This window comes from Lissotriton vulgaris, chromosome 7, assembly GCF_964263255.1.
Source record: "Lissotriton vulgaris chromosome 7, aLisVul1.2, whole genome shotgun sequence".
NCBI lineage: Eukaryota > Metazoa > Chordata > Amphibia > Caudata > Salamandridae > Lissotriton > Lissotriton vulgaris.
In genome coordinates, this window is record NC_141695.1 from 33,560,123 (window position 1) to 33,577,301 (window position 17,179).

At 43.2% G+C, this 17,179-nt stretch overlaps 1 protein-coding gene across 1 annotated transcript in view; it reads left to right on the plus strand.

Annotated features, from left to right (window-relative positions):
• The window catches only part of LOC147700601 (transient receptor potential cation channel subfamily V member 6-like), a 148,773-nt gene that overhangs the window by 63,949 nt on the left and 67,645 nt on the right, over nt 1-17,179 (plus strand). The window contains exons 3-4 of the mRNA XM_086929142.1: nt 11,211-11,308; nt 15,669-15,791. Of these exons, the coding sequence (XP_086785268.1) occupies nt 11,211-11,308; nt 15,669-15,791 (221 nt within the window). The remainder of the gene's footprint in view (nt 1-11,210; nt 11,309-15,668; nt 15,792-17,179) is intronic.

Genomic DNA, 17,179 nt, shown 5'->3' on the forward strand with positions numbered 1-17,179 from the left:
TCTCTGAACCTCTTCCTCCTCTATCTCCTGTTCCCCAATTTCAACGTTGTAGGGACACTCGCGTTTCCAATGCCCCACCTCGTTACACTGGTGGCACCGAGTCGTTTTCTTTAATGCGGCTATATCCACCCTTGGTCTAAAGGTGGAGTTCTCCTCATTGCCCTTGTTCTGGCTATACTGTTTCTTACCCCCAGTTCCCGTTCCCTGCTGCTGTTGCTGCTGTCCACCCTTACCCGCAACCTGCATCTGCACCACCATCAGTTTTTCTTTTAACTTCTTTGCCTTGGAGTCTATCTCATCACAGCAGTACCTGGCATATCTCAGGATTTCATCTAAAGGTTTATTTTGCCAACAAATTAAGTGTTGCTGAATCATTAAGCTAATATCCGGTCTTAGACCCAGGACAAACTTAGACACGAACTGCCCAATGTCTTTCGGGTCCATTACATCCAACCCACTATATTGTTTAAACGCTTTCAGCAATCTCTCATAATATTCATGAACAGTCTCCTTGGGTTCTTGTCTAGTTCGATCTATTTTGACCCAATCTATGTCCTGCATTGGCACCTTGTCCTTCAGCCAAGTCATCACTCTCTCGTATTTTACCATTACCGTCTCGGACGGCCCATTAGTCCTTGTATCCCTTTCTGGTTCTGATGTGGGCCACTCGGCGCTAACCTTACATGCGGTCCACAGATCTCCTGGTACTACTATATCAAATAGTGTATTCAGATCTATCCACAGTACCTTGGAGATTTTCACGAACCTCTCCACTTGCTTATACCACTCAACGGGGTTCTCCCTTAATTTTGGGAAAGAGTTAGTAAAGGCTGCTAAGTCCCCCCTACTCCATGGCACATGCACATAGTTCCCATTTGCAACCTCACGCAAAGGGTATACCTCTACTCTTTGTAATCCTCCTGGTGTCATACCAAGCATGCTTCTCCTGACGGTCCCCTTCTTGGACCACCTTTCCTCCCACTTATCCAGTGCCCTCCACGTCCTTATTCCCGTGATCAGTTCCCTTATGTGTGTTTTCAATCCTATTGTTCTTCTCTCATCTAAGTCTCGATCTGAGTAATGTAGCCTGTGGTTACCCTGTAACGCTTTAGTCCGTGACAGGTCCACCATATATTTGCCTGCTAGTTCAACTAATTTCTCATGGATCGCTCTCGCCTTTCGGGTGATGTCCTTTGCCATGAACAGTATTTCATCCTGCTCATACATCTCCATTCTTTCTAGGGGCAAGATACCATCTACCATGTCATCCAGATCTGACTTTAAGCTGGCGACATCGAGTCTCTTGGCTTTTATCTCTGCTCGCAGTATGTCTTTTGAAGGGGGTTCACTGGCCTCTCTGCCATCCCAACTCCGAGCCCTACGCTTGGGCTCCGGAGAGTTAAGGAGAGCCCTACCTTCCTCCCATCTCTCTAAATCCCACGCTCGGCCATCCTGCCTGGGGAGGTGATGAAACACAGGCCTGTTTCCCCCTATCCCATTTTGTCCATTCTCCTTGGGTCCCCTTCCTTCATGGCAAGGTTCACCGTGGTTCTCTACCCTGCCCTCATTCTCTCGTAGTCTAGTGTCACTCAGTATCTGGTAAGATCCTTCCCGGTTCCCCATATCCCCTGGACTGCGTTCCTGTCCGTAATCACAGGGATCTTGGCGAGACCTCTCGCAACTCCCGTTCTGTCCACTATTCCCAGACACATAGTGGGTGCACTTGAAACTGTTTCTATACTCCTGCGTCCTCCGGTCTCCTTCACTGTGTATTGCGCGAGACACCCCCCCACACTCGGGGCCCCTGTTTTCCAGGTCTGACCTCCCTCTCCTTCTGATAGGGCAAGTGTCCCCTCTCCTGTCCTGTTCCTTCCCGTCCCACTCTGGACTGCTTTCATCAGCCCCACAGTGAGTCCGGGTCCTACTATCCTGGCTTTCCCTACCAGCTTCCGCTGTTATGATGCTCTTGTGAGCCTCTACGGCCTCATCCCACTTCCTCATGTACTCACTTAGCTCCTGGAAGGATTTTCGTCCTGATCCCCTCAGATCCTCCGGCCATCTAGGGCCCCCCGGATCTCCTGTCTGATCTACTGCTGTATTTACTGGGGTGCTCCACTCTCTCGGTCTTGGCAACTGACTTGGGGAGTTGATCGTATCATTCCTCCTTGCCATCCCTGCTCTTTCCCTGTCCCTCCGTACCTGTTCCTCCCCTCTAGCTCTTTCTGGGTCATAAATCGATACTATAGGGCCTATAGTAACAGGTACTTGCAGTGCATCTGGTAGTGCGTAAGATGTGGCACACTCCGTTTCCGGCCGTTGTACCACAAACCTTCCGACCACCTGCTGCACCGGACTAGGTTGGGGCAGGTCCTTCTTTGCAGTGGGATCCCAATCCGTAATGGGAAGCGGTCCATTCTCCCCTATGCTGGCCCCCCCCCACCTTCTGTCCCGTCTTTTCCTGTTTCTTTGTGATGCGGGGGTGGCCTATCTGTCAGTAACCTATTTATTAGGCTGTCATCTGTCTCGCTCTCCTCATCTTCTTCTAATGGACTTTTGTTCCCTGGCATTTCTAACACTGGGTACAGTTTATTTACTTCAATGTTATGCACTCTCCGTCTTTTAGCATCCGCATCCCATTTGGCATCCTGCACTGCTCTTACCGATCGTTTCACCCTTTCTTGTCGTCTATTCAGGTTCCTCTCGTGCGCTGCCCTAATCCATGCATTGAGAGCTTCAAACTGGGTTGGTCTAGGCATGGGTCTTATTGAGGTCATGACTGCTTTCAATCTATGTAGCACCTCTAATCTGAACGTCCCATACTTTGGAAACGTCAGTTCCTCATTTCCCTCTGTAATCTTACTCCACTCTGATATCCACATTATTGTATGGAGCCCAACATTTGCCGCCATATAATAAGCCGGCGTACCCTCCGGCGGGGCTTCTTCCCCTTCATAAGATCTCCGCCTCTCTCTTTTAAACACCGCTCTTAACCATTTAAAACACTTCATGATTATACGCACAATTTCCAGCCTCACTATTCTGTTTACTTCCTGATGACACTCCACCAATCCTAGCGTGGCTTTGCTAGCTGGCCTATCACAGCGCGGTCTTGCTCCGGCCGGCCAATCCCAGCGCGGCACTTCCTGACGTCACTCGTCTCCTCTTTGCAGCAGCACCCCTCCTTTCTCAACTCGTCTCCCGGTCATGCATGCGTCCCATTCATACGCCGAAAAATGACTACTTCCGACCAAGCCGTCACTTCTCTTGACTGTATGTCCACAGTCTATCTGTAATTGTCATACCAATTGACGAAACGTCCTCCGTCTCTCTGATAGGTTGCTTGCACACAGTAACTTCCGACCAGCGTCCGTTACTCACACACTCACTCTTACGTTCCCCCTATCACGGTCCTGCGGGCGATCAATGGTACCTCATGACCCCCTTCACTCTGGTTGACAATTACTCTGGATGTCCGATACACCCGAACCACTTAAGCTCGCCTTGAACTTAAGATTTTCACCGGTTGCGCGCGCTCACAACCTGCTCCACAGTCACTCTACAGGCATTCAACTCCGCCAGACATTACAACATAGATACAGCACAAAAACACCGCAATCTAACACGCATGACCCTTTATACTCACTCTCGACCGATACTGCTGCTTTTCTGTCTTACGTCATCCGGACCTTCTTCGGCGGGCGGTTCTTCCGATCATCGATCTCTAGGGACCTTGGGGTAATCTAACCTGGCCTAGGTCACCTTCCTCAAGAAGACAACCATCCTCTATAGCTACCAACTGCGGGGGCGGGATTTTGATCGCTATCTTATCACCTTTGATCTAAACCCCGTTCTGGTCGACTGAACCTTTGTTGCCTGTCTTTGAGGAAAGAAGGTGCATCTCTTACCAGGTTAGTTCAATCAATGATGGACTCCGCTCGGAAGAACCACAAACAACTTCTAGCTTTCAAGGATTTATTATAAAGTTAGGGTAAGTTGTAAGTACAAGCATCTCAGCATAATATTCACCAGATACATGGGTACGATTACATACATGTGCTCTCTGAAAACCCTCAGGCGAGCAAAGAAAACTACCAAAACTAGCTCCAATATTAATAGAGCTGCAAGCATGGACACATATTGTGATCTCTCAATCATTTACAGGCGGAGTAAAGGGTCAGGTTAGGCTGTCCCTACCCTGCTCTGGATGGTATCCCTACTTAACAGAATCCCAACCTACCAAAAGGTGTCAGCGGTGAATGACTCCCTAGGGAGATCACCCACTCTTAGTCTCTAGATGAAAACCTATAATCGCCGGTCATGACCCCTCTCTGCCTACCCATCCGCTCTCTAAAGGGTCCTCAGGCGTCTGCTCTAACTCCACCCAGGGGTGCTGTCCCTAATACAAAAACACAATCTCATTTGAGACGCCCCTCGAGAGACGCCCCTCACGTGATGTCGCTTCTGGCTTTTTCCATGGTTTTCTTCATTGAGGCCTCGTGCGTTAGAGTTGACCTTGCTTCTCAGACTCTTCTCCGGCCCGCTGATACCCCTCAAACATTCCTAAACCCTCCTCCAGGTCTGGTTCATTTCCCTGAACAACCTTCTATTCATTCCGCGTATAATTGGATCCCCCTTCCCATTTGTAGACAGACATCTGCAGCCAGGATCCCAATTCTCATAAACTTCTAACAGAAGTTTGCAACATTCCGTCTCGGCGCACTTGGCTCATACTAATACGTGTAAATCAAACATGGCTAAACATTTCAGGCCTACAACGTTTCTCATAGTGATTATATTCTTCAAATCCTTCATTAATCAACATCATGTTAATAGTCTGCTTTATGATTATATAAACACATCTATATAATATAAACCTATTGCATACCTAACTACTAAATATCATTTAGTGCAACCCACGTCGTGCAAATTAATACCTTTCCCAAACCCTTTCAGCTCTGGCCCTGAGGCCTACTCCGTTCTGTGTTTACAGCCTGTCATTCTTTCATTTTAGCAGCTACACGACATGGATTCAGGATTAATCACGTCTAATAAGGTTATACATGTGCATACATTTCTGCATTAGTTCCACTTCTACATAAATCTCTGGATTAACTACACATTTCGGAATATAAGTGAATATAATGTTAGCACTCATGGCATTTCTCTTCATGATAGTGCGTACTACGTGTAAGTGTGATGTACTGCTACAATTCGTTCAGTTTGCGCTCTCTCACCATATAGACAAGTAAGATGCACCATGAGACTCCCTTACGGGATGTGATATGTCTGCGCAATACAAATATTCAGACTAGACTAGACTAGACTAAGGGAGAATGGCATGTTCCTTTATAACGTTGTAGAAGTAACTTTGAGGTGACTTGCAATATCCTTATTATGTATGTCAGGGGGTACTTTATTCCTGATAATACATGGTCACACCATCACCTTTCCCACAAACCATTTAAAAGCTTGGTGGGTAGCTCTTTCATATGAAAGTGTGATCATGTTTGAAAACATGAAGAATATAAATAAAAGATCTAGGGGCATATTTACAAGCCCATTGCGCCTCTATGCGCTGCTGATGCATCACTTTTGTGATGCAGTGGTGGCGCAAAAGATGCGCCATGGTGCGGCGTATTAACAACGTGACGCATCTGGGAGATGAGTCACGTTGTAAAGCCCTGCGCCATAAGGGGGCGTTCAGGCGCATGGGGGGTGGCGGGGGCATTCCTGCGCAGGAACGCCTCCTAAAAGTGGCTGAGTGAAATTTTCAAGATTTCACTCAGTCACTTTTTGGTCAATGCTGCGTCAAAACCCTGCGCCTGCTTGAAGCAGGTATAAGGCTTGACGCAGCATTGGAAGAATAGGCCCCCCAGGGCATTGCTGGAGCTGTGTCGCGCTTGCGACGCAACTCCAGCAATGTGCCGCCTTTGCGGCACAGATGCGTGACGTATCTGTGCCGTTTTTGCCCCATGGTGCGCCGCATTATAAATGCGGCGCATCATGGTTGGCGGAGCTGCAGCGCACAGTTGCTGGCGCATCCCTGCTAATTTGCAGGGATGAGCAGTAATTGTAAATCTGACCCATGGTGTAAAATTAAACAAATCAAAAACCTGTCAGATATTTGTTGCAAACAGATGTTACAAACAGTTCAATACAAGTCAGTTAAAAAAAAATAAACTGCACTGGCTCAGAATGTGTAGACATGTAGAAAGATGCTAACCTTTCTTTAACTATCTAGGGAGTGCAACAAATAATCCTGTTCGCTCTGCTTGTCATTGTGAGCTAAAAATAGAGCAGAAGAAAGAAAAGCAATATCCAGTTTTCATTGCTTTAAACCGCTGCTTCAATTATGCTCTGTCATCTGACCTGCCTTCACCACGGCTGCTGGCAGCAAACATTGCAACATCTACTGTAATAACTTATAATAGTCGAGTTCGGACATCTTTTCATTATAATCAGCAACTAGGTACATCACAGGTCTCAGATTATAAAAATGTTAGAGATTCGTGTTTAGATACAATTGATAGAATCTCATATATTATAATAGTGTTTCCCAGTTTTGATTGGAGGTCTGTGATCCGCTAGTTTATGGGGTGTTTATCATGATCTGATAGTGGGTGAGATCAGGACATATTTGCAAACAATTGTTAACCTTCTCAACAGTTCCATGAATCCATGTTTGTGATATTGTGCTTTTGCTTTCATGACTGTGCTGATTGTTGGTAATTGGGTCAATGGTTGAGGGGGGAGTGAAACCCTACTCAAGCTGCAACCACAATCTCTGTCAGGGTGAAACACAAGCAAGCCCTATATAAACCTATGCTTAACCCTCCGGTAGCTTGGCACAGAGCAGTCAGGCTGAACTTGGAGGCAATGTGTGAAGTATTTATGCAGCAATTTGAACAGTAATCAAGTTAAAACAGAGTGCAAGAAAATCCCACATTAATACAGGATAGCTTAATACATTTTATACCACAGTAAAAAAAAAAAAATCAGAAAAACCAAGATATGTAATTTCAAAGATTGAAGTTAAAATAGCGCCAGAAGGCTCAAAGTGACAGCTGTGGTTGTTTGGTTGCACAAAGTCACAAGTTCAGGCTGACTGCGTTGGAGCGAGGGCTGGCTACTGGGACCAACTTAGGGCCGCTGAACAAGAGTATCCTAGCTCCTGGGAGTGGAGCAATGCATAGTCCTGCATCAAGGAAGAGTTGCGGAGCAGAGGTGATGCAATATCATTTTGAGGAACTGTCTTCAGCGACAGCCCTCTGCCTCATCCTGCTAGAGCTTTTCAAATTTCATTTTGGTGACTATGTACGAAAGTAAAAAATCTTCTACCCAAGTCCATATGATGACAAAACTCCCTCTCTACCGATACTCCTGCAGCCTTTCACCCCTGAACTTCTACCTACCCAGACATATTTCTTCAAGAATGTTTCTAAGTCCGAAGGTTAGCACTGACCCGGTCCAATCCACTTTTTGTATCTAAACTGCGATCTATCGGAGCCAGCCTTCAACCTTGACCTGGTCCCACACAACCAGATGTCCATGGTTGGCACTCTGATCTTTTGGGTCTCTAGATTTCAGTAAAAACTTTAAAAATCCTTCACTCCAGTTCTATTGATTGGAATTTTGTTGTCTTAGTGTTAAATAATTTATGACAATGCGCCCTGCTTTTCTAAATTAGGTTGGTTTTTTTTTTGTGTTGTGTTTACACTTTATTACAATTTGTGTGCTGCATAAATACTTTACAGATTGCCTCAAAGTAAAGCCTGACTGCTTTTTGCATTCGTGATGTTCATGTGTGGTAGGTGACAGCTCCTCATCCTCGTTAAGTTAGAATGGCCCATTCTGCCAACATCTATCTCTCCTTTGTCTCTGTCTGGGAGCAACCCACAAAGACCAACTGTTAGCTACACCTAGCCACATGACCCAGGGACAGGCGGCAGACACTAATTAGCTAACACAAGAAACTGCCAATTTCTAAAAGTGGTATTTTCCGGATTGTGATAAAAAATATGACTTTACCATTAAAGAGTACTTTTATTACAACTATTTAGACAACAAACTCATCCTGTTTACCTGCTCCCAATTGAAAATTATTACTAATTAAATGCAATAAGGAAATCCAATGTTATCTTGTGAGAGAGGTAGCTCCCCTTGCAGTATTGAAAATCTAATTTATGAGTTATTCACTACCAAGACATGTAAAACCTAAAACTACATGTCTAACTTTTTTAATACACTGTGTCTTATTAGCTGTTTATGACCAAACCAAGGGGTGACTTAAATTGAGTAAAAAGGAAGGTTTAGATCTGGCAAAAGGTTTGTTTTGCCTGGTCCAACTAGTAGTTAAAAACGGAACTCACAGGCTACAATGGCAGCCCTGGACAAGTTTAAAAGGGCTACTTAAGTGGGAGATAACATTAGTGCTGCAGGCCCTCTAATAGCATTTCATTCACAGGCCCTGGATTCATTTGGCACCATATTACTAGGGATATTTACAAGAACACTAAATGTACCAATTAGGTGTAAGAAAATTCACTATGCTTAAAGGAAAGAGCAAAAGTACTTTTTTTTTGCAAAGTTTTATATAGCGCGAACTTGACCCGAACCGGGTATCAGAGCGCTTTACATAACACCAGTTTGTTACACAAGGACACACATTCATTTTGTTAGGCACGGGGAGATTAAGTGATTTGCCCAGAACTAGTTATCAGGGGTAAAGTACAATGAGTCATAATAGCCAACAAAAACAGGTTCAGGAAACAAGAGGGTTAAGGCAAAACGTTTTGGGATGACCCTGCAGAAAGGGCCAGGTCCAACAACAATGATATCATTGATGGCCATGGGCATTATGTTCCACTAAAAGATTGCATCACACTACCATTTTATTGTATTTTATCATGTTCTATTATTTGAGTCCTGTTTCATAAATACATGTATATGTGTTGATATAGTTTAAAATTGTATGTAATTACAACTCTGGTTGTACTTTCAAAGCTATATCACAACTTTAATAATTTTAGTGCACTGTACTTTGACTCTTCCTTGAGCTAGACTTTAACTGTTTAGTAGGTCTGTTTTAAAGCTTTTACAGAATCACACAAACCTCTCCAAATTTCAACAAAATGTTGTCAAATTATGCACAATTACAAGATACGCAAATCATTTAGCTCTATAATTTATAGAGAAATTAAATTTTTGACATGAGGAGGCATTTTGTGCTAAGAAAAGTGTAAGAAAATCAAGGCACCACAAACAACAGCTCTTCACATTCTGTTGCTCCCATGCATTTATGGTAAATTAACAGCAAATAATGTGTAAGTTTGCAAAGTGGTGTAAATGGGCAATTTGGGAAATTTTGCATTACAAGCATAATGCAAAATCCACAAATAACTCAGTGGTCAGCGTCCTAGTAAGCACTTCATTAGGACTGCCCTGGTAATTCTGATGATGCCAGGAACTGTAATTACCACCATCATCGGAATCAAAAGTTTAATGTTAATACCACAGATGCATTTAATTGCACTTAGAAATCTCAACTGTTGAAAGCTGCTAAAATCTGAGGCTAAATCTCCAGGTGAAAATTAGGAATTGCCATGAGACTCATGGAAGGATTTTCTGTTTTCCTCTGTAAATCCTCATTTCTATGAGAAATGCCATGGCTTCACCTGCAATCCCTAGTAATTGTGCACCCTCAGAGTTACCAATATGCCTGTTATAATTAATTCCATGGGTGTGGAATTATCACCATCAAATATGGATAAGTTATACAGGGGTCCCTAGTAGGGGACATGAGTCCTCTCAACTTTGATAGTGATTGGTTATCACTGCACCTGCGTGGGCATCATAACATCTTTGACGTGTTTTATGATTATGGCAGCGTCGGCCCATGCAGGTTAGAATGGTGGGGCTAGGTTGGGAGGGGGAATTTGACAGAAGACCACAAGGGACAATTAAATAAATAATTAATGTTCCAACGTTGTTGTCTGTCCAAATCCGCCCAACTTGACCCCACTGCCCCCACTGGCTCGTCTATTGAAAGGGCAATATTATGGTATTTTTAGCATAGGCAAATTTGAATATAGAAATCCGAGGGGGATATGAATTATTTTCCTTTGAATATCATGCCAAAGCATTCTGCAGGAGATTCTAAGTTTAGACTTCAAGTTCAAAGTTAGAATTCAGGTCTAAAGTTATGCTTCAGGTCTATTCCTGACTTCAGGTCTAAGTTTAGCTTTGTGAATCTGGCCCTCAAATCAAATCAAAAGAAGCTTTATTCGATTGTAAAATTGTGCAATCATAAAATCAGTACATGTATCGATATAATCAAAATGACAACAAAAAAAATGTAACTCCATTGGTATCAATCATATATGAAAGTTAAAAAGATAGTCGGGATAACAGACTTGACATCCACATTTAATTAAAACACTACGCTCTTCTTATAGGCAACCATCCTTTTCAAAAACATCGCAACTTTCCACATCATATCAGCATTGTCCAGGGATTGCAGTGCAATATACGCAGGTCGACAAGTCCTAAGTCCCATCATTTTTAACATTGGTCGAATCCACACTTTTCTAATTTCAGAGTAAAAACCGCAAAAAAAGATAACATGGTCGGTGGATTGACATGAGCAATCGTCGCAAGGACAAGGTATCAGAGTGCAACTCCAATTGTTCATATTAGGAAAGCTAGTGAGTTTGTGAAATATACTGAGTCGAAATCTTGTTAGTAAGAACCTATTGGACCCTACTGGAACTATGGCTAGATAGGGCTGTATTTTAAAAACACTTAACATCGTTTGGTTAACTAGTACCGAGGGTTTAAGACTTTCCATTTTCAGCCTGATCATTTCCAGCATAGCAATACCTTATTTTTTCAGTTCCTTCCTGCTTACTGAGTGCAACGATGCAGGGTCAGTAAAATACTCAAGATGACCCAGATTATGCATAAAATTAGAAACATAATGAATCCAGGGAATCCTTTTTCCAATTTGAAAATATCCTTTAAAACATCCCTATTTAATGTGGGTTCTTCTTTGGCCCTCAGATTTAAGAGTAACCCTGCTCTCTAATTTACTGACTTAAGACAAGGATACATGGTTTAAAATGCGCTTCTTCTGAGCATCTGAAAGCCTTCACCCCAGTAAGACCCTTCTTGGTCCTCATTCTCAGTAAAGGTCCCCCTTCTTTGTGTTGCAGGATATGCGACTCACCTCTTCTTCTAGCCGCAAAGGAGAATGACGTGAGAGCCATCAACAAATTACTCCAATGCAGATCCACTGATGTATATGAAAAGGGTAAGTTGGGAGGATGTAGCGTTTAGATGAGAGCATCTTGGAAAAAAGTGCTGTGTCTTATTCTGTGCATTGCCTCAGATTGAAAGGACTACACACTACATAACAGAATGACAAATCAATTCAAGGAAGGAAATACCACTGAGAAAGAAAACAGTCTATTCCCTTATATAAATCTTTTCTTACACTTTTAAAATGTTTCAATATTTTTCCACTATAATTCAAGCATTGCCATAAACAAACAAAATGAGACTTTCTGTCTGAACCCTAAGGGTATAACACTACATGGGAAATGTCAGCAGAAAATCACATTACACTTTTGATTCCTCTGGAAAGGATACCTTAAGGCAAGATGGGTGCTCCTGAATTCCAGATGTGCTAACTCAGCTCTCAAACACGTCTGCACTAAATAGAAGGGAAGTCCTAACTGTAAAAATAGCCGGTGCCTTATATAACACTGTGTACAACACTTCTGCTGTTCTGAGCAATGTACGCAGTGGCTCTCAATTTACCAATGCTGGAGACAACATTTCAGGATTCAAATGTGTGATCCACAGATGAAGGCTGCCGAATGTGAATCTTGAATACCATTTCTTCAAGTAAAAATGCATTTCTGTCTCTGTAGTTGGAACTAAACCTACGTTTCAACTAGTTAGGTATTAACATTGAATCCGAGGAGAACTTCTACAAATCTAACCCAATCATAAACGTCGAGGAATACCCTTACTTTCAAAAAATTACTCTTGCCAATTTTTTCATCTAATTGAAAATTACCAGGAGTGGCTCTTATGTCTATTTGTACATTTATTTATTTTTTTCTTCAAAGGCAAAATATGATTTCCTTAGAGCTTCGTGTAATATAGAAGTGTTTCCCTCCTTGAAAAACCCTACATCTTAATAGAAATAGTTTTATATGTGTTTGTATTCAACGAACATGCAAAATGGTTGTGAATGCCCACAAACAGACAACTTTCTGGGGTTTTGAGTTGGTGAATTTTAATTGGTCGACCTTCCTAGTTAATCTTTTCTAGCCCTAAATGTAAAGTAACAATGCTGAAAAATCCACTCTACTGGAGAATGTCTTGCTGTTGAAGGTGCACTACCCCTGAATCTTTAAATTGCAAAATAACATTTCAAATCATCAATACCTTAATTGCACCCGCGTTACACACATGAGCTGAACATCTTTTGCGAACAAAGCTGAGGCCACTGTAAATAGACGCTTTGGTCTGAGCTTTGGAGAGGTTTAATAAAAGGAACCATGAGATGGCAAAGGGAGCATTCCAGTGGGAAAATGCTAAATTTACAATATAGAAACTGAGGGGCAGATCTATGGGATTTCGGCATAAGACAGTGCAGCGAGACACCTTGCGGCAACAAAAACCCTACACCAAAGGGATAGGCCAGGAATGCTGGCACCGTTTCGGCAGCCTAGTGCCAATGTAGGCTCCCTTGCACCATTCATGATTGTTATTGTGCAGGAAGGGGCATCTTCCTGCACAAAAACAATCCTATTAGTCTTTTTCCTCTGTCTGTGTGTGCCGCAGAGTGGGAGGCGTAAACATTTGCATAAGTTTGACAATCTGAGACAGCATCAAATTGCATGGGTGTTGCATGGGGAAACCCACTTCAATGTCCAAGTAACACCTTCCTGGAGCAGACTAAGGCGATGCAGTGATGTGCGCTGCGTCATTTTGCTCAAGATTTATGGGGCCACTCAAAGCTACGCAAAGTGGCTTTGTGTGGCTTCATAAATCAAAATGAGAGCCCTGCGTCATATATGTAGGATAGGATAGGATAGGATGTGGATTTATAGAGCGCGAATTGCTGCCCGGAGGCGTCCAAGCGCTAGGAATACCGACACACAACACTTATAAATAGGCTCCCGAGTGGCAGGACCATGAATTACCAGGTGTACAATTACTATTGTCTTAAATAGAATCCTTTTCTGGGTGGGGAGCCAATGCATTTGTTTAAGAACCGAGGAGATTGGGTGTGATATTGAGTACCAGTGATCAGGTGCACAGATGGGGTTTGAACTGACTGCAAATGCTTCCAAAATGGATCTGGACCTCCTAAATAGCAGGCGATCTTAGATGACTACGTGGAAAATGAGCCAACTTATCCTTTTTTGGGTTCCGGAGTAACGTGCTACTCACTGAAAAGCGTTTTGACTCCTTGTCAGGGGTAGTAAGTGCTAAATAAATACAATTACAATGTCAGCACAATAGACATATGATGGCTGTTATCAACATAAAGAGAGATCTTTCTCATCGTTTACAGTTGCCAGAAGCAGATGCTGGCAAAAAATGTTTCGGAAAAATATTGTTTTCTGGCTCGTTTTTAAAGTCTCTCACCCAAGTGCAGAGAGTCCGCTCCAAATGTGGAAACTACGCTCGGGTGCGGAGGTTCCAGCCCGACTGCAGACGTAAAGCTAATACTCGTAACTTACGTTTATGACTATTGAAGGTCATAAATTTAGACTTTTGGTCTAAGTTTACCATGTTGAATGCTGAAAGTTGTGAACTTAGACTTGTGAAGTAGGCCCATAATTTCTTCTGTCAATATTTTGTTATTTGAGGGACTAAGCTTCAAGACAGATGTATGTCGTTACAACGCATACTTTTACAACGCATTTTTTACACCGCAACATCCATTACAAGGCATTCCATTACAACGCATGCCATCACAACGAATTCTTTGAAACTACCTTTACAACGCATTCCACTACAACGCATACTACATTTACAACGCATACCATTACAACGCATACCATTACATTGCATGTTTGGTAAGTATTGGATAGTGTAGGGGTAAAAATTACTATTCTAACTCCAGGGTGTGCAGCAGTAGGGTAAGTGTTGGATAGTGTAGGGGTAAAAATTACTATTCTAACTCCAGGGGGTGCAACTGTAGGGTAAGTATTGGATAGTGTAGGGGTAAAAATTACTATTCTAACTCCAGGGGGTGCAACAGTAGGGTAAGTGTTGGATAGTGTAGGTATGCGTTGAATTGGTATGCGTTGTAATGACTGCGTTGTAATGACATGCGTTGTAGGGGTATGCATTGTAGTGACATGAGTTGAAATAGTTGCGTTGTAATGGTATGCGTTGTAATGGATGTTGCGTTGTAAAAGTTTCGTTGTAAAGGTAGTGCGTTGTAAAAGTTGCGTTGTAAGTGTTGTTTCCCCTTCAAGACATTGCTGGACTTCTAGTGACACACAGTAGTGCAAATGATTACCAACATAGAGTGAGCAGAAGTGGAGGCAGTTTTAGGGTGATTTGACTGCTAAGGTTTGAAAATAAAATGCATTTTGCAGCTTTTGGTGACTTCCAAATGATGACAATGTGATTGGTTACTGGCAGAGGATGTTTGGCCTCTGTTCCTTGCTGGTGATGGAAGTGTGCCCAGCAGGTCTAGTGTTTCTCCTAGACCCCTGTTGGCCCATAGTTGGTGTCAATGACCTATCTAAGCACATATAAAGGCCTAATCCACAGTTTGAGCAGAGCTAGCTGAGACGTACAACTTCCTTTATAGGAAAATCCCAGTCCATTTTCTCACCAATATCATTTAACATTCTGTATTGCTTGCTTAACACATATTTCACATGGACCATTTCTAGGGGTGTGCAAAGTCACATGAGCACATTCTCGCAGAGTTATCGATTGCTTGCTTACCCATTTTTTCTACACCTGCACATTTGTAATTTTCCTTGCAAGTTTTTGCTGGTGCCATGCGCTTGTAAGCAGCTTGTATTCAAGGGCATGCCTTATTTAGCTTTTCCTAGCATGAACTCCCAAGCCAATGCAAAGTGACTAGAAAGTACATTTTTTGTGTGGAAGTACATGATTAGAATTTTGTAACCTTCCCATACTTTCTATATTTTTTCAGAAACGCAGCATCAAAAAACCTTAAACAATATCAACAATTATGCACATGAATGTAGTAAGCGGTCAGTGCTGAATTTGAGCTGGTTATTTCTGGTGCTCTGCACTGGCTCTTAATTGTCAATACCAGTGCTTGTGACAGTCTGCCACAAGGTGGCGCTGTCTGGCTAATTTAGAGCAGAGGCCAATAACCACTATTTATGAATTCAATATATATTAAAAAAATGACTATTACCTGCCGCCCAAGCCATTCTTATCGCTTTGGGGCCCTAGAATAGTCCGAATGGTAGGCATGTTATGGTTAGTAGTTGTGTTGTTGCTATCATTGGCAGCATGGACGGGTCAATGTGTGGTGCAAGCTGCAGTGCCCTTCCGAAAAGAACCCTGGCACTTATTAGTATACAAATTAAGCACTGGATAAACTGTGATCTCACTAGTACTTTGTACTGCAATGTCTCCATCTTCTGTCTTTTCAGGTGCAATGGGGGAGACGGCGCTCCATGTTGCTGCTATGTATGGGCACGTTGATGCTGTTAAGGCCCTGCTCCTTGCGGCACCAGATCTAGTCAATGACCCAATGACATCACAAGTGTATGAGGGTAAAGTGTGCATGTGTGTCAGTGCAGATGTGACAAATGCAAACAACAGATAGTCTGAGGAGGTGCAAGGGTGCCTCCATTGCAGGCAAGATTGTTTTTGTGCAGGAAGGGGCACAAAAGCAATAGATAGAGCCATTTTGTCTTTCTATGTGTGCTGCACAATGCTTTATTACAAAATAGGTCACCTTACACCCTCCGAAGTCTCACTGTAATCACAAAAAGAGTAAAGTAACTAATAAAGGAAAAGAAGATAAAGGGAAGAGTAATATATTTCCAAATCTTTGGGGCAACAATCATACTTCCAGAATATGGATGTTAAGCTACGAACCTAAGCCCTCTTTGTGGAAGAAGAAACCTTACACACATAATAGTGTCATGCGTCATCATCTGTATCCACTCCCCACCCTGGTAGGATAGTGCCACCAGGGTCTACTCAACGTCCTCGGAGACTAAACGGTAGGAGGGAGTTCACAGATGAAAACTACTGGATAAGGCATGATCCAGACAAACTAAAAATACCCCAGGATTCTTCTGCAGTTCACCTGTATTGGCGAAGACTATAGGTATGTCTAAAAACAATGACAAGTGGGTACACAGAGGGCAATGACTCTGACCCGTCACATATCAACCAACATGTTTCGGTCTGCAATTAGTAGCCCAACAGGTCTGGGGCATTCTTCAGGGCTATAGGATCCCTGTATATACGTTAATATATTTACTCTAAACTTGGGGGGCTTCCTGGTCAAGGATGCTGATGATGTACTTTGTAGTCGCACATTCATCAAAAGGTCCATCACTCTGGAGTACCTATGTGTGTTCGCTCCTGACCGCTGGTACAAATGCACAATGCAACACACATGGAAAGAGGAAAAAACTAGGAGAAATAAAGATATTTCTCCTAGATACGCCTACCTTGTAAGGATTACAGTTTTGTTGCATTCCCAGGTTTACAGATCCTTGTAAATCTGGGAATGCATCACGACCTGCGGGTGATGCATAGGAACACCCATTTCAGCCTTGCGTTTCCTTACACCTTATCTATAAAGCCATGAAAAGCCATGCAAAGTGGCTTTGCATGGCCTCGTAGGTCCATATTCTACACCGCAGGAGCGTCATGAAAGGTGACACCAGTGGTGTGACATAGGGCCCTTCAGCCCCGCGGTGAGGGGGGGGGGCAAGCACCAGGGGCCCCCTCAGCACAGTAAGAGCTCCTGACTGACTCCGGAGAGAGGCCTCCATATGTACTTTGCAGGGGGCCCCTCAACATTCATTACACCAATGAGTGGTGCACCTGTGGCACAAGCAGCCACAGGTCCTGTGGCCCCCAGTGCCGATAGATTGCTGGGGTATGACAAAATGTCAGAGCAAGAGGATCAGGCCTTACCACA